This window comes from Coenobita brevimanus, chromosome 62 (genome assembly GCF_032717465.1).
Source record: "Coenobita brevimanus isolate Jiangsu-jjx chromosome 62, ASM3271746v2, whole genome shotgun sequence".
Classification (NCBI taxonomy): Eukaryota; Metazoa; Arthropoda; class Malacostraca; order Decapoda; family Coenobitidae; genus Coenobita; species Coenobita brevimanus.
In genome coordinates, this window is record NC_137015.1 from 33,963,715 (window position 1) to 33,982,446 (window position 18,732).

At 41.3% G+C, this 18,732-nt stretch overlaps 1 protein-coding gene across 1 annotated transcript in view; it reads left to right on the plus strand.

Moving 5' to 3' along the window:
- The window catches only part of LOC145404118 (tRNA pseudouridine(38/39) synthase), a 126,572-nt gene that overhangs the window by 40,308 nt on the left and 67,532 nt on the right, over nucleotides 1-18,732 (plus strand). Inside the window, exons 6-7 of the mRNA XM_080275740.1 lie at nucleotides 10,612-11,336; nucleotides 13,442-13,585. Of these exons, the coding sequence (XP_080131866.1) occupies nucleotides 10,612-11,336; nucleotides 13,442-13,585 (869 nt within the window). The remainder of the gene's footprint in view (nucleotides 1-10,611; nucleotides 11,337-13,441; nucleotides 13,586-18,732) is intronic.

An 18,732-nucleotide genomic window follows, 5' to 3' on the forward strand; every position in this document is an offset into this window, starting at 1 on the left:
GTACATTATCATGGCCCAGTGTGCCAATTTTATGGATTGGTCAGAGCAGACAGGATCATCTGGTGATTTTGGGTGCCGTTCAGGCAGAGATGGGTGGGAGGGTGTTTCAGTGCTCTGGTGAATTATAGTATAACAGTCATAGACAGCATTAAGGTGAGTTATTGGGTGATTTTCAGTGGAGGGTGAGGTGAGGAGGGTTTATGTCATTGTGGGGCTGAATGTTGATGAACAGTGGTGGATCAGATGAGATATTCCAAAGTAATATGATGATACCCAATCGACCTTGAGTTTTTGGGTCTGTGGTAGGCTAGCTGAAAGTTGCAGCTATTGTTAATAACTTTGAGGTGAGCCTGGGTCAGATGATTGGTCAACCATTTGGGTAAGAATATTTGAAATCGCATACCATCAGCTGCTGGAGTACAGATTAAGAAAGGACTATATTTGGTTTTGAGGCACATATTTTCCAAGACATCATAGAACTTTCCCTGAGTCACTTGACTCCAATTCCTCGTCTCAAGAAACTCTGGCTTGGCAAACATTTATAATACCTCTTGTCATCATCATCATCATCCAGACCTTTCCCACCCTAGGACAGGGTGAGGATTAGCAAGGTCCAGATAGACCCAATTTGCCCAGTCCAGTGGGCCTCACTTCCATTTACTCCTCGTTCAAGCAGAATCCTGACTCTATCGGATACGCCCAAAACATTTTCCACGTTTTGTAGCTGCACATACACATATCTGATGGAGTCAATCTGGACTCTGCCACATTAAAAAGGGTGCCAAATCCCAGATCATGCACTTCTCCTCACAACATTCATCCACCCAGGTCGATCTCTTGTCAGATTGTGTCCATGTATGCACCAATGCAAGATCGCGCAAGCAGAGTGAGAGAAGAGTTCTGGACAAATGTGGAAGTGTGCATGGAAAAGTTTGAAAGGAATGAGAGAGTGTTTTTGATTGGAGATATGAATGGAAAAGTAGTGAATGTGAAGGAGTTGGTGAGTGGAGTGTGCTTGCTGATATGGGTGAGAATGGCAGTGCTTTAGTGGACATTTGTGCCAGGAGGGGGTTGGTGATAGCCAATACCCTCTTCAGGCACAAAATGATCTATAGGTATACATGGCAAGTAATGAGAGGGTGGGTGGTGAACTGAATGAACGGAAGGCTACGATAGATTATGTGTGTGTGGATGAATGGATGAGAAGGTGTTTAATGGATGCAAGAGTATGTAGAGGTTGAGGGAGTGAACTTTCTGACCACCATGAAGAATCAAAGTACAAATGAAGTGGAGAAATAGAAGTAGGGAAGGACAGGAGGAAGTAGTTCATAAAAGCAGGGTGGAAAGGTTACTAGAGGATGAAAAAAACACAGAATATAAGAAGGAAGTGGAGGAGCGATTGGGTATATATGGATTGGAGCAGATGGGGGACATAGAAGGTGTGTGTAAGATATTCGCAGAAGAAATCTATGCAGCATGAGAGGTGGTGTGTGGGGTGGAGGGAAGACGAAAGGGGGTGCAGGGAACAGCATCGTGGAATGAAGAGGTGAGAGAGGCTGTGGCACAAAAGAAGAAAACATATAGTGTGTGGATGAGAAACAAGGCCATGGAGGAAGTTGAGAGACAGAAGAGAGAGTTATATGTAGAGGGGACGAGAGGTGAAAAGATTAGTAAGAGAGCCTAAGAAGAGAGTAGATGAGGAATTTGGAAGGAATTTGAGTGTAAAGAGGAAGTTAGTTGAGGAGTGAAAGATAAAAATGGTAGATTACTAGTGGAGGAGGGAGAAAAAGTGAGCACATGGAGAGAACACTTTAAGGGATTGTTGAACATAGAGAATGAAAGTAATGCGAGTGTAAGTGGCCGGGGAATGGCTGGGAGAAGGAGGGGTGTGAGAAGAGAGGAAGAAATCAGTAGGATGAAGTTGTGGAAGCAATGAAGAAAGTTAAAATGGGGAAAGCTCCAATAATTGATGGAGTGTGTGGTGAAATGCAGAAGCATGGGGGAGAGATATAGTAGAATGGATGTGGAAGCTGTGCAGATTGTCTTGGGTAGGAAGGTCGAGTCCTGGATGATTGGAAGTCAGGTATAATTATTCCCCTGTACAAAAGAAAAGGGGAAAAAAAGTGTGTGGTAATCATAGTGGCATTTGTCTTCTTAGTGTATTAAGAAGAGTATATGGTAGGATACTTATTGACAGAGTTAGGGAAATAACAGAGGAATTAGTTAGAGAAGAACAGGGAGGTTTTAGGAAGGGAAGGGATTGTGTAGATCAGATATTCATTCTTAGATCTTTAGTGGAAAAGTTTCTAGAAAAGGGAAAGAAGTTGTATGTGGCCTTCATGGATTTGGAGAAGGCATATGACGGGGTGGATAGAAAAGGATTTTGGAAAGTATTAAGAATATGTGGAGTAGCTGCGACGTTGTTGAATGCCGTGAAGAGTATGTATGAGGGTGCTAAGGCTGCAGTGCGTGTGGATAGTGAACTGAGTGAATTTTTCTGTTTGAAGGTTGAATTGAATCAGGGATGTGTCATGTCTCCATGATTGTTCAATCTGTATATGGATGGGATTATAAAAGAGATATAAGGTAAGGCAGTGGATGTTGGAGTGGCCCTAGTGAGAGATTGCAGTGTTTGGAAACTCCCTGTCCTGTTGTTTGCAGATGATATTGTGTTAAGTAAAGACGAAGGGGAGCTGCCGGGCTTGGTGGATGAGTTTGGGAGAGTATGTAAGAAATGGTATCTAAAGGTGAATGTAGGGAAGAGTAAAGTTATGGTATTCGAGAGAGGTGAAGTCAATGAATGTACATTGAGGTTGGATGATGAGGAAATGGAAAATTTGAGTGCATTTAAGAACTTGGGTAGTGTGATGAGTAAGGTTGGAATTTTGGAGGGTGAAGTGCTTGAACAGGTACAACAAGGAAGAAGGGTTGTTGGTTCCTTGAAGGCAGTGATAAGAAACAGGGAAGTGAGCATGGAAGTGAAAAAGTTACTTCATGACAGTATTGTGATGCCAACTCTAATGTATGGTAGTGAAACCTGGACCTTGTTGGAGGGACAGAAGTCAAGAGTGAGAGCAGTGGAAATGAGGTATTTGAGAGGAGCATGTGGAATCACATGGAGAGACAGACTGACAAATGAGGAAGTGAAGGATCGTTGTGGTGTGGACGTGATAAGAAGCGTTAGGAGAAACACACTGAGGTGGTTTGGCCGTGTGGAAAGGATGGAGAATGAGAGACTGACGAGGAGAGTGTATGTGAGTGAGATGGCGGGGGGGGAGGCCACGGATGAGATGGAGAGATGGGGTGGAGGGGTATTTGAGAGAGGGGATTGTGAGCTGGGAGCAGGGCAATGAAATGGTGGGGGACAGGGCAACATGGAGGCAATTTGTTTGTGTCCACCTGATGCTGGATTAATGCGTCTGGCAATAGATAGACAGATATATCATCACCATCATCATCTGGACCTGCTTTCCCACCCTAGGGCAGGGTGAGGAGTAGCAATGTATAGACAGCCCAGTTTTGCCCAATCTAATGGGCCATGCTTCCATTCACTCATCATTAAAGCCCCTGGAATCCTGGCTATATCTGATATGCCAAAAAGCTTTCACCACATTCTGTAGCTTCACAGAAACGTATCTGATAGAGTCAATCCGGACACTGTCACATTAAAAGGGGTGCCAAATCCCTGGTCATGCACTTCTTCTCACAACATTCATCTAGCCAGCTCGATCGCTTGTCAGTTCCGCAGCCTCACCGACATCCATACCTCTCTTCCTCATGCACTCATCCACCATGTCCCTCCACCTTCTCCTTGGCCAACCTCGCCTCCTCCCTTCTTCAAATTCACTCATATATGTATATCTTTTTCACCACTCTTTTATTATCCATTCTCTCCACATGACCATACCATCTCAGTACACTCCTATTCTGGTGTCCACAGACATCCTCACTCTGCATCTTTGATGATCATATTATTTTATATCCTATCCGCTCTCTACTCGCATACATTCCTCAACAGTCTCATTTCCACTGCTCTCACTCTTGACTTTTCATTTTCATGCCACACCATAGTCTCACACCCGTATGTTAAAGGGTGCACTAACACTCCATGTAAGCGTTGTGCAGCTGCAGCTCTCAAGCCTTTGTTTCTTATCAAGACCTTCATGGCACCAGCTACTGCCCTTCCTTGTGTAATTGTACTTTCCACTTCTTTTGCACATTTTCCTCTCTTTTTCTATCATTGTACCCAAGGTATTTGATTTCTTTCACCTATTCCGGTCTCTCTCCATTCACTGTAACATCACAGTGGGAGTCACCTTCTCTCTCAGTTGCCATCACTTTACCCTTTTCTACATTTACTCTGAAGGCACGATGCTCACAGACACCAGAAAAACTCTGCACCAGGTTACTAAGTTCTTGTCCGGTATTTGCAAATAGTATTGCATCATCAACATACAACAAATTTTGAGAGATTCCATCTGTCACCATTCATTACCAACATCATCCCTCTCTGCATTGCTCGTGCTTTTACTTTTCCCATCACCCCATCCATATATACATTGGACAACCATTGGGACATCATACAACCTTGTCACACAGCCACATTGATCGTGAACCATTTACTTAGATGACCATTCCCTCCCCCCCCCTCCCTCTTTCCCCCCCCCCCACTGTTAGATGAAAATCTGCACTCCTGCCATTATAGTGCATTTTGAGGCACAAAAACATCTTTATTGCATGCCTGAACTGGTTTCTGGCGACAATGATGATGATGTGTCTATGGTTTCTGATGGGTTTATGGGATTTGAAGATGGAGTTAATCCCATGTGATGGAGAGACCACTAACTCTCCACCCGTAGCCTCAGAATCCCTACCTCAAGCCCATCTCAGGTCTTTCTATGGTATGTGTTTCTTCCATATTGTATCATTTTCATCACTTTCTTTTATCTTAACCATGCCGCTTGGTATGTTTGTTTTTGGTACTAACCATAACATTGTCTATCTATCTATCTATTGCCAGACGCCTCAGTCCCGTTTGGGGTGGCCACAAACAAATCGCCTCCAAGTCGCCCTGTCCCCCGCCATTTCACTCCCCTGCTCCCAACTCACACCCCCCTCTCTCATATACCTCTCCACCCCATCCCTCCATCTCATCCTCGGCCTCCCCCTCCCTCTTTCCCCCTCCACCTCACTCACATACACTCTCTTCGTCAGTCTTTCACCCTCCATCCTCTCCACATGGCCAAACCACCTCAGTATGTTCCTCATAACGCTTCCTATCACATCCACATCAACACCACAACGCTCCTTTATATCCTCATTTGTCAGCCTGTCTCTCCATGTGACTCCACAGGCTCCTCTTAAATAACTCATTTCCACTGCTCTCACTCTTGACTTGTGTCCTTCCAACAACGTCCAAGCTTCACTTCCGTACGTTAGAGTTGGTATCACAATACTGTCATGTAGTAACTTTTTCACTTCCATGCTCACTTCCCTGTTTCTTATCACTGCTTTCAAAGAACAGTATATTGATTTAAAAAGAAATATTTGGGCGTACTTGGGATGCCTGATATCAGTTTGGGTAAATCCCATAGGTTCAGTGTACAGTATTCATTATGGCGCATTTCCATTAATGATGCTCCATATTTGCTACCAGTTATGCACAATAACCAAGGGATCAGTGTACTCAATTTTAACTCCCCAGTTGCATATAGCATTCTGGAAATGCCAATAGGTAGACTGTATCGTACAATCCGGAAGAGCTGCATGAAGTTTTTTGAACTTTTTGGTCAGTTTTCGTGCCTACTGCATGCTTATGCTTTATGATTTGGTCACAGATCATCAGTGTGGAGTGTAAACTTTGTGTGACTAAATTATTATCATGTTTGGTTAGGTGTAAGTAGGTCAAAACACATGATGAAAACATGATTTTTAAAACCAGTTTTCCCGCATCACAGACATGGGAAATATTTAGGGCCACTGTAGCCTAAGGGTTAATTGTGATAGCATATTCTTGTGTACTGAAGGAGTTAGTCATCTTATCATCCATCTGTTCACTGTACTATCACATACCCTCCAAGTCAGTGTCTCAATTTTCATTCACTCATGGCAGCTAATCTGTTATATCTTCATCATCATAATTGTCGTAGTCATCATCATTGTCATTGTCAAGAAATGAGGTCAGGTAGAAACCAGAAACATAAAATGGAGGAGAGAAAAAGTAGGAGAACTATGAAACAGCATTCCCTGTAAAATAAACCACATGATCATTCATACTTTATCAAGCCGTTGAAATCTTGGCTGCATCACAGAAACTCCTTTGGGGGCGGGGGCTTTAAAGACACCTGTGAATAATAACCATTATTTCAACTTCCAAGTTAAAAGGGGGTGCAACTCTTTATCTGCCTCTGTTGATTTCAGTCCTTTTTAGTTCCCCAACTGCCTAATCTTCCTTGCCTAACTTTCCTTCATACAGTAAAAGCTTGATATAACTAACATGGGATAAAACAGAAGCTTGAGAAAAAGGAACAATTTTTTTCCGTAAGGTACTTGTAATATTCTGGAAGTTTTCCGTTCTGTTGCGAGGCGTCGGGTTTCTTTAACAGAAACAAGCCAGTTTGTCCATGGCTGTGGACAAATCGTGATGCATTGGAATATTTCCGATCGATCACGAGGCGCAGGGCCTCGTCACAAGGCGTGGCAACAAGCTGCTTTGTCCCAGGCTGGGTGAGCTTGCTCACCTCGCCACAGTCTACCAGCAACCCCCGCACAGTTCAGATCTTCTCTCCAAGTGTGCGTGATTACCTTGGCATTACAAACTTTTCTGTGCCTTTTCTGTGGAAAATAAGCAAACCAGTCATTCACCATGCCTAAAGTGCAGGAAAAAAAGAAAGGATGAGGCTTTCTATGGGCCAGGAATTAGAAATAATCTCGACGCATCACGCGTGACACATGTTTGGGGGGCTGTGTCAGGCATAATTCTACAAACAAGTCATATCCCCCCCATTTGGAGGTGAGTTTTTTTACTGTTTTATTTATTATTATTACAGTACAGTATTATTATTGTTATTATTATTGTGGGTTCTGACTGCTCTGTGTGTATCATTATGACTAGCATAGGCAGCATGTGTGTGGGAAGCAAAAGAAGCTATTTTGGAACGGAAGCTTGAAAAATCGGAATACAGTATTTGATATAACGGAATAGGGTTTGGCTGAATTGTTTTGTTATATCAAGCTTTTACTGTATTTACCATATTCATCCACTTCTTTATTGGCTTACCACACCTTCCTTTTTCTTCATTTGCCTACCACGCCTCCTTCCTCCTTCAGAGGTTTTCTAGTTTTGCTAATTAAAGGTTGAGATTATTAACTGGTTACCTTATTTTTTTGCATGTTTTCCTTCTTTTGGATCATACCCATTCCTTTGAAGAAATGAGATATTGGCCTGATGGTAGGTGGGGGTGCTCACGATCCACTCACTTGATGTACTGCTACTTTGGATGTCTGCCCTTTCCTCTCTTCCTTCCTTCCTCTTCTGTCTTTCTTTCCTTCATTACTTCCTCTTCCTTCTGCCTACAGGTCACCGGACACTCCCTCTTCTGTCTTTCTTTCCTGCATTCTTTCCTCCTCCTCCTGCTTATGAGTGACTTCACGAGTAACAAGTCCTGTATTTCACCAGTATCCATGGTCTTAGTACCAGTTTGAATTTAGTTGACTTTTTTCTTCAGTCAGCATCCCCTCTAGCCCTGTTCCTCACAGAGTCCCAAATATCACCCTCTACTGAAATATCTTCATTTTCTTTTCCTGGTTACCAACTCCTCACAAACTTCTGTAACAAGGTTGGCACGTGTTGTTATATCAAATCTGAGTTAGCCGTTGACTCTGTTTTGAACTTCAACTAATTTTGAGTATTCACTGTATAAACTAAATTATCTAAATATTACCAAATATATCTGTGTAGTTACTGCTCCCCCAGTGCATCTTCAGAACCCAGTGTGTTTGACTCCATATCCACACAGTTGACTAACCTTAACCTCACCCTCAGCACTGAAATTACTGTTTTGAGTGATTTTAACATACATAATGTAGAATGGTTATCACATTCTGCCAGGACTGATGATACTGGTCTAGAATACGAGCTGTTTGCAGAATCGTTTAATCTCAGACAGTTGGTAAAGCAGCCAACCAGAATACCAGAATAATCCTGACCATAATGCTCATTTCTTGGATCTGTTCCTGACAAATAATCCAGATCAATACAGGATAGAAGTACTATCACCACTTGGATCCTCTGACCACAATCTCATCAAAGCCACATTAGTCAGTTCCCCCAAACCCCCCTGTTCTGAACCTGTCAGGGTGACCCAATGGCACTTTCATAGGGCAGACTGGGATGGAGTCAGAAATTGTCTTGCTAACATTCCATGGCAGTCTTTCTTCTCCAGTGATATCATTTCTTTCCAGTCCCACATTAATGACTTAATATAAACTGGTATGGAATTGTTCATACCTAGTTAACAGGTCACTAAAAGATCGGACTTCCCAAAATGGTTTGATAGCAATTGTGCCAGAGCAACAGCCCAATAGTCATTAGCATATAACTCTTACTTAAAATAAAAAGCATCTGAATCACTCAGTCAGTATAAATTTGCTACAAGCCATCCAAGAGCAGTAATAAATCTCGCCATGTCAAATTTTCTTCACAACCAAGCATCTAAACTACTAAACAGTCCCATTGACAATAGAATATTCTGGTCAACTCTCCAACCAACAAAGCTCCAGGCCCAGATGGAATTCTTCCAATTGTTTTGAAAAATTGTTTCCCAGAACTTGCTTCTGTTCTAGTCAATTTATTCAGACTATGCATACAATTGTGCCAGAGCAACAGCACAAAAGTCATTAGCATATAACTCTTACGTAAAATAAAAAGCATCTGAATCACTCAGTCATTATAAAATTGCCAGAAACCATCCAAGAGCAGTAATAAATCTCGCCAAGTCAAACTTTCTTCACAACCAAGCATCAAACTACTAAACAGTCCCATTGACAATAGAATATTCTGGTCATCTCTCCAACCAACAAAGCTCCAGACCCAGATGGAATTCCTCCAATTGTTTTTAAAAATTGCTCCCCAGAACTTGCTTCTGTTCTAGCCAAGTTATTCAGACTATGCATACGTACTTCTTCATTCCCTGATTCTTGGAAAGAAGACAATATCCACCCATTTCCAAAGAAAGGAAGTTCCTCTGACCCCTATGATTACAGACCAATAGTTGGCACTTCTCATGGTAAAGTATATGAAATCGTAATGAATAAGCACATAGTTAAACATCTTGAATCCAATAACTTAATAAGTGATAGACAGTTTGGTTTTCGCCACGAAAGATCCGCCATTGAAATACTTAATCTCCTGACTCACACCATCTGTCAGGCAATTGACCAACATGGAGAAACTCATGCAGTAGCCCTTGATATTTCTTATGCTTTTGACAGTGTGTGGAATTGTTCCCTGCTGTCCAAGCTTCCTTGCAATGGACCAACATCTTTTGTTCTACTGATTTCCTCATATCTCAGTGACAGAAAGGTATTAGTAAAAGTAGATGATGTGTATTCCAGTTTCCACTCAGTTAATGATTGCATGCCACAAGGATTAGTTCTGGCTCCATCCCTGTTCCTAATTCATATTAATGATCTCTTATCTGTGACCCATAATCCCTTCCATTCATTTGGAGATTACTCAACGCTTCACAGTTTATTCACACTTAAACACCCATTCACAAAGTTTAATATCTCTGACTCAAAACTCCGTACAGCCATCTCCATAAATCAAGGGTCATCTTGGATCAGTGAATGGGAACAAAGTAGCCTTGTTTCAGTGCTAGTAAAACCAAATACCAGGAATATGCTGTTAGAATTCATAATAACCCTGCAATTACAAATAAATTCCTCCCCAACAGGTAAGAAGGAATGTTGCCTCCCATACATTATTTTCAAGATACTTTTATGGCAAATTCTTAGATGAAGTTGCATCCATTGTGCCACCTCTCCATGCCTCCCCTGTGCTACATGGGCATCTGGTAGCACTCGTGACTGGAATGTCACAATGCTGTATTTGCAGAACCTCTGCTTATCAGAAATCTTTTATTTCCCAAACCGAATCTCTTTGGAACTCACTTCCCCAGAGTTGTTTCCCCCTAAAGATCAACCCACAGCTGTGCAAGTCCAGCTGTTACAGATTTTTTATGAGTGGAGGACACCAGTAATCTGATGTATGGATTATTTTTTTTTTTATTAATTTGGTTTTCCTTTCTCTGTTCTGTTATTAAAAAAAAAGGGGGGGGGGGCACTTAGTGTTTAGTGGGTAATTAAGACGCTCCAGTCGGATTGACCCAGAGTAAGTTTATATCCAAAGGGGGGGGGGGTTTATTGCTCACCTAATGTCTCTCAGGGATGAGCGATGCTGGTCACTCTCATCTTAAATTTCAGGACAAATTTGCCTAGCCCCGGGCTTCTACACTCTTCTTGGGGCAGCATAGGATTGGATGATGGATGGATGGGTTAGGATGGTGGTATTGATTATACACCATGATAAAGATGATTATGAATCCACAGTTAATGCAGGAGGCAGCAAATCACCTTGTCGGCTACCATGACTACCGCAACTTCTGCAAGATGGACGTGGCCAATGGTGTGGTGTCATTCCATCGTCGCATACACACCATCACCATCACCACTTTGGCAGCAGATGTGGCCTTGAGGGAGGAGAGTACACAGCAACAGAAGGAAGTGGACAGTGTATACAGCAGGAATAAGGGAGCAAGGAATGAATGTCAGACATTTATGAGCAGAGATAAAGGAAGTGAAATAGTCAGCCAGGGAAGTACTGATGTAGAAGAGACCCTCCAGCCACTGTGTCAGGCAGCCACTAATTCACCTACCCAGAGTATATCTGAAGAGTTGCAAAACAGTGAATCTATATCAGTTCATTGTAATAAAGCACCAGATGAAAAGGCATCTGATTGCGAGTGCTCATTAGACAGTTTTACTTTGCATCAGCATAAAGAAGAAAGTCAAATAGAAAGTTCTGAACACTCTGACTGTGATGTGACAAGAAATTCTAAAGCTGTCACTAGTATTCAGTGTCATCAAAGTGACCCCGAGAATAAACTGTTCAGTCTTGATTCTGGGGGTTACGAGATGTGTGTTGCAACCATTGAGGGTGAAGCTTTCCTGTGGCACCAGATTCGCTGCATCATGACGGTGTTGGTGATGGTAGGGGAAGGATGGGAGTCTCCATCAGTGGTGCCACAGCTACTGGATGTAACCAAACACCCCAGGTATTTATTCATCATGCTTTTTTACCCCTGGCTGTGTTCAGCCTCTTGGAAATTACTGTTGTGGTAATGACAATCCCTTGAGATCAGGGAGTGTGTCCCCCCACCCCAGGTTGGTAGTTGAGGGCATTCACCATCCTCTCATTCAATCCAGTACTGCTTTGGGTGTCTGCCCTTTCTTCCTTCCTCTTCTGTTTTTCTTTCCTTCATTCTTTCCTCTTCCTTTTACCCACGGGTGACTTTAGACTCCCTCTTCAGTCTTTCTTTCTTTCATTCTTTCCCCTTCTTTCTGCCTATGGGTGACTCTACACTGACAAGCCAAATGGTTTCCTTTAGCTACACCAGGAAACCATTTGCTGCACTGGGTGGTAACCACATAACCAAATTGTGGCGCCTGGTGGTTTAGTGGGCAATTAAGGCGTTCCAGTCAGGTTGAGCCTGTGTAGGTTTATATCCAAGGGGTAGTTGGGGTTTATTGCTCATGTAATGCCACTCAGGAATGAGTGAGGCTAGTGACTCTCATCTTAAATGTCAGGACCAACTTGCCCAGGCCTGGGCTCTTACTTCTCACTGGGCAACATAAGATTGGATGATGGATGGTAGGTGGGAGCACTTACCATCCACTCACTCAGTATAGTGCTGCACTCAGATGGCTGCCCTTTCCACTCCTCTGTTCTCCTTTCCTTCCCTCCTTTTATGTCCTTGTTTCCTTCATTCCTCTTCCTTCTGTCTGGAGGTGACTCTACATTGAGTGACAAGTCAGATGGTTTCCTGTACACCAGGAAACCATTTGCTTTGCTGGGTGGTAACCATATAACTAAACTATGGCACCTGGTGGTTTAGTTTTTTTTTTTTTTTTTTTTTTTTTCCCCCCACAATTTAAGATACACCTTATGAACTTAAAGAATGATGTAAGCGAAGCATTTAGCATTGTGGATAAGATAGTCTATGGGATGGAGTCATGAAAGGAATGAACAAGGGCAGGTTCACAAGGTAGTGTTGAAAATTTCACCCATTTTTTTGTTTCCTTTCCCGTTTCATTCCGTTAAATAAGAAGAAACTTAGTTACAAAGATGATTATGATATAGATATTGGTACAGTGCCATGTTACAAGTGTTAGTGAACATTAACAGAATGAGAAAAAAGAAAAAAAGTAACTCAGTCCTGTCTACAGTACAGTATTTGTAGTGTCCAGTCATATATCTTTATACTAGTATTTCACTACCATCATAAGAACTCTTTACAGCATTTACAGTAGTAGTTTTCCACTCACATGATTCAAGCATAGTATTTTCCATAATCCATCCCATTTGGCTCTGTCAGATGCTTTTTCAAATCCAGATATGCCATAATTACCTGAGGGGAAGACAGCTAAGAGGATGCTCAGAAAACAAATTCCTTTATTAAAAAGAGATTTTCAGTCCTCATTTTCATCCCTTTTAGTTAACTTTTGCTGGGAATACATGAGTAACACTCTCTCTCTCCCCTTTCTCAAGGGATAAATTATATGTAAACTACATGCGACAAGGTATATGTAACTACAATAAGTCCCCATTATAAGTTGATAAAAGACTACCTATTAAATTTTTGTCGGTAGTTGAGTGGCAGCCATCAACTCTGGGAGGTACTGTACTACCATGAGAGTGAAATGTGGTTACAAACTTGGCCGGTAACTACACAATCATCTCTTTCAGGCAGGAAACATTCAGTCACTAGTATGTTGAGTCAAAGTCCAAGCTGAGACTCTTGCATTGTTAAATAGATTATTGTATTACACTTCTCATATTTAATTTTTCCAATAGTTTCCAGCAGCAGTTGGGAAGATAACTAGCTGGTTTGGGGACATAGTTTAGTTTCCAATTCACAGAACACATCAGCTGTACTGTAGCCAAGCTTAGCTTGGGAATTCCTTTAAGAGGAAACATGGCATACTTTGATTTAATTATTTTATTGTTACCAAGAAAGCTGTTTTACCATATTCCCAGTTTGGAGTGTCACTGCTGTTGAATGGCAAGAGTTGTGTTTTCTTTACATATCCCAGACTTATAATGAGAACTAATTGTTTAATTATATTACTCGAATAGTAAAGTAGGCCATTCTGTGTTTAGAAAGCCACAGTACAACCTGGCCAGCGAGGTGCCGCTGAACCTTTATGGCACAAGTTTCCCAGGTGTGGCATGGTGCTGGGACAACGAGAGCCTCCTCCTCACCATCACACGCCTTCAGCACCTTTGGACTCAACACGCAGTCAGGTTAGTCACTGATGCTGGATTCTTTATTGATACAGTAATGGTTGCAGGGTCAGTTTTCTTTTGTTTTGTTATTTTGGTTCTTTTTAAAAAGGTTTCAACAGGCTTGCATGCATTGTCCTTGGTTACCTAATGGCAGCTCTCAATGTTGCTCGATCTCTAGCAGCCTCCCTATTCAGTCCCTTATCCCTGAGGTCACACATAATGACCTTGTCCCAGATCTTTTTCAGTCTCTCTCGCAGGCCTACCCCTAACGTTAACACATCTTACTTTCTGCACCCAGTTATCATCAATACACTCCAGCCCTATCCCACCTGTTAATTCTTCCATTGTAAGTCTAGCCCCCTCCCCCCAGGACTCACACTCAAGGCCGCACTGCATATCCACCTAATCATTGTCAGTTCAGTATGTTTGAGCCTGCGAATATCCTCTTCCTTTACTGCCTAGGTCTCACTACCATACAGCATTACACTCATAACACATGCCACATACAGAGATCCCTTAGCACGGAGGGAGAGCCATCACAGCATCAGGAGAGGCAACAGCTCCCTGAACTTCTTCCAGCCACATCTCACTCTAGCCCCAGCTGCAGCACATAACATGTCTCCCATATAACAAAATGCATCCACACACTCAAGAGACTAACCAGCAGTATCAGTTCTTTCACCCCTGACAGTATCCATGTGCTCTTACCGACACACCACACACATGTAACCAGCGTTATCTTGCAGTGTATCTCTAATACCACTACATCTCTCCAGCACCCACTGATCACAAACACTGCACAAGATGGAATTACTTCCCACACCCTTGTGGCAAGCTGCACATGTCCACTATCCCTCTTCTTTGACAGTACCTCCACCAGCCGTAGATACCATAACCTTTAACCCGTTAACTGCTGATGGCTGATTTTTGGAGGCGTCTGCGGTGCTCAGACATAGCGGTAAAACTGAAATTTCCCAAAGGCCAAATTTTGTTGCTGGAATTGAGGCACTTTGAGCCAGAGGGGCGACTGTGCATTTTGCTTATTTTTGGTAATTAGTTAAACTTTGCCATCTGATTACCAAACTGTAATATATCTTAAACATGTCATGTTTACCACCATTTTAATCGTGTTGGCTAGCACTTTCAAGCTAAACAATAAAATGCATATAAGTATAATTTTACCATTGTATAATTAGCCGTGTAATTGCAGGGTAATTACCATGAGTAGTAATAAACTTGTGAACACATTGCTTATTTGCTGACATTAGAAAGATAACTTCATATGAACAATAACTGAAGCAAAAATTTCCCACAAAATATCAAATTTGATTCCTTATGAATTTTTGAAATGAGTATTTACCAAAAATAATTAAATTCAGGCAAGAAATTGTAATTACAATCGTGCATTTCGTTGAAAAATTTTATTTCCTGATTGTAAACATTACATAACCAACACCAACCACGTCGCTCATAGACACACTGCTTAACTAGACTGGGAGGTGGGGGGGTTGTGGGGGAGGGAGGTTAGTAGTCAAGGTGGTCGTCATCCGGGTCAATGTCTCCATCCCTGGTGCTAACCACCCCTCTCACAGTCTCCTGGCCTCTGATGATATCCTGGTAGAACTGTCGGTACTCATCCTTCACGTACTTTAAAAGATCTTTTAGGTCCTGCACTTTTTCTTTACTTAGTTGCACTGGCTCATTATACTTTGGTACCAGAGGAACATTAGGCAGGTAAAACACTATGGATCATATATCTGCTTTCGCCCCTTTTGAAGCTTTAATGTTTGGGGGTCTTGTATGTCTGAAGTGTACACATTATGAAGTTTAAATCCCATCATGTAATCTTTGTTCACTGTGAACACTTTATCATCCTTAAAACCTGAATCTGCGACACTGCCTGTTGTTATTTCTTTTTGCATCACATCATAGTCAAAGAACCCTCATGCTTCATGTTTACAACAGTATTTTTTCTAGCAGTTTTTATCAGGTTAACATAATGTTCAGAGGAGTATACCTGCATTTTCTTAAGTGAGAGCTCAATATTACCAAAATCTCTGTCACAGGGCAGGTATCAGTGGCCTGGTATCATGAAGTAATGCTTAACAAAAGAAAGTCGGCCACTGTCCACATGGCGTAGGTAACTTAGAATTACATTAATGTTTTTATTTTGTCCACCACAATTATCACTAAAAATAACTAAATGCTTTGCACTTAGGGCTAACAAATTTTCTACACAACACTGTAAACAGCTTGCCACTTCACAAGACCCTCGTTTACCCTCAATTTCATTGCAAACAAACAAAAATGCATAATCATTCTTTACATCATGAATTCCAAAATTATAAGTCCATAATTTCCTTTTATAGTATTGTACACCACTGCTCAGTTTTGGGGTTGGGAGAGCTTGTTGTAAGTCCATGCATATTACTGCAACATCATCATCTTTGTTATGACGATAACTTTTCACAATATTCTGTACTTCCTTTGCCTTGGTAGTGTGCACCACTTTACCCACTTTTAACTGCCTTATTTTTTTGCATCTTTCTTAGCATCAAGAGCACTTACCTCCATGTCAGCCTTGGCACAGTAATTACATGTATCACATTTTGGAGGTTCAAAACCAATACTGAACTCACTATTAAACGCATCTCTGTAGTATCTTTTGCTTACCTTTAACTCTGATTATTTTCATTCAAGTATTCTTCATAATATTCATACAGCTTTTCAGTATTCAAACCAGAGGGCAAGTACTGTCTGTGAGGACTTTTAGCATGTGAATAATGAGATGTTACGGTCTTGAGGCTCCTTATGTGGTTACGCACAACCTCCCTTCTCTCCTCAGAAACTTTATTCACAGGTGTGTTTCCCATGATCATCACTCAACAGAGTACCTGTTTCAGTTCCTTTCCTGATGGCATTTCGTACATGCTTTTCACTTACATTGTGAATGTTTAAAAAGGCTGTACGACACACCTCAATTGGTTTGTTATTCACTAACACTGTGTACTTCATAATTTTTTTAAATACGGCTCTCTCCCCCTTTCACTCGATGCCTCGATCTTAACATCACACTGTGACACTCGGTGATATAGGTACATCGTCTGCTTACCATGATCATGTAGGCCCCAGTAATTACTGAAAATCTTTTGCACATTTTCATGGCCTACCACACTGAAACACTTCCTGTTACAGCTGCACTAAACCCCAACACTTCTTGTAGCAACTTATTGCTTGGTTGTACGGCTGAAGTACGCCTCACCACTATCTCTCTTCTGCTTAGACACAGCCTTTTTCCGCTTTTCAGGGTGGTTCTGTCTTTTCCTCATCACCACCGGACATTCATCTACTTCCTCAATGCGTGCGGAGCTCATTTTAGGAGCTCATTTCAAGCCAAAAACACGTGAAAACAGCAGAAAGTACAAGCACGTGATTGCTGGAGCCGGTTGGTGTAAACAAAGGTTGAGGAAGGTGGCTCAGATTCAGAGAGAAACAGGTCTCATGAGTCACCCTTATAAGGTTGAATTTCACCTGTCATGATGTACCACATGATAGAAAATGGGTTCTGCTACTCGGTTCAGAGAAAACCTGGAAATTTGAGATATGGCCCACTCGCCCCTCTGGCCCGGAACGCCTCAATTGAGAGAATACATGCCAAAGTATATACAGTAGTAACGAAATATTAGCTCAATAAATACCTTGGTAAAGCCGTGGAAGAACCTCGAAGTGTCTGATACCCTATTGGAATTTATCATTTTCGTTTTCAGTTTCGGTTTTGAAGGCTCCAACATGCTTGCATGAGTCGGTCTTGGTCACCATGGCGCTATATTCGAAATGCACCCGCGCTGCCAGGGCTGTATAGAGCAGTTAACGGGTTAAATTTATGTGCACTTACTCAAGTCCTTGTGCCCCATACCATCTCTCCACTTCTTAAATCTTCCCTCCACCTCCCTTTCATTCTTTGCAATCAACACCAAATCATCAGCATCCTTCTCCCATGTGAGTCCATATCTGAAGTCACATGTGAGGGCATCAAGTACCATGATAAACAACAAGTAGCTCAAGACTGACCCCTGATGCACAGAAATGTGAGGTTGCCCACCATCCACGTATTTAGAGCCAAAGCCATATCTGGATATGAGCAGTGTCCAGATATGGAGCAGTATCCTCTTCTGTACCCATAGCCTGCCTATACCCAACCTGTATGTACAGTAACCCTCCTAATTTTGACTGTGCTTTGTGTTCTTTTGACTTTTTTAGACATCAGAACACATTGCAATATGCAATATAATCCTAAACACTAAGAAAACAGTGCATTTAACCCTTTTCAGGTACACCTGGGTCTGACAGACTTGGGCATTTTTTTTAATGGTATAGTTCAGTAACTTATAGATGCCTGGGATACTCCTCCTTCTCAATAGCTTCCTAACTTTTTGTGCTCATGCAGGGTGTAGGGGGATTACTTTCATGTCTCTCTATATTTTTGCAATATATCACTCAGAATTGCTTGTCGGGTCTGTGAGACCCAGGTGTACTTGAGGAGGGGGCAGAATTTTTCACCCTGAGTTTGCAAGTTGATTTTATGTTGTGTGGGATCCACTATGCCCATAATGAAGGTCCTCCATTCCTCAGGTTGTGACACAAGTTCTAGGCTCTTAGTGTTCTTTGTTTTCATGTATGGTGACCAGAGAATCTATCTGTCTGTCTGTCTCTCTCTCTCTCTCTCTATATATATATAACATATATATATATAACATATATATATATATATATATGTATATGTTTATATATAACATATATATATATATATATATATATATATATGTTTATATATAACATATATATATATATATATATATATATATATATATATATATATATATATATGTATGTATATATATATATATATATATATATATATATATATATATATATATATATATATATATATATATATAACATATATATATATATATATATATATATTTAATATGTGGAGTTCAGTGAATTAAAACTTTTTCACATAGTTTTGTAACTGATAAGACCTAATACATTGTAAGATATTCAGGAATTCATTATATAAAACATCTGTGACACTACAGCCTTTTTTTAAAGCTGGGTCTGACAGACCCAGATGTACGTAAGTTGTTAGCAAAACTATAGGT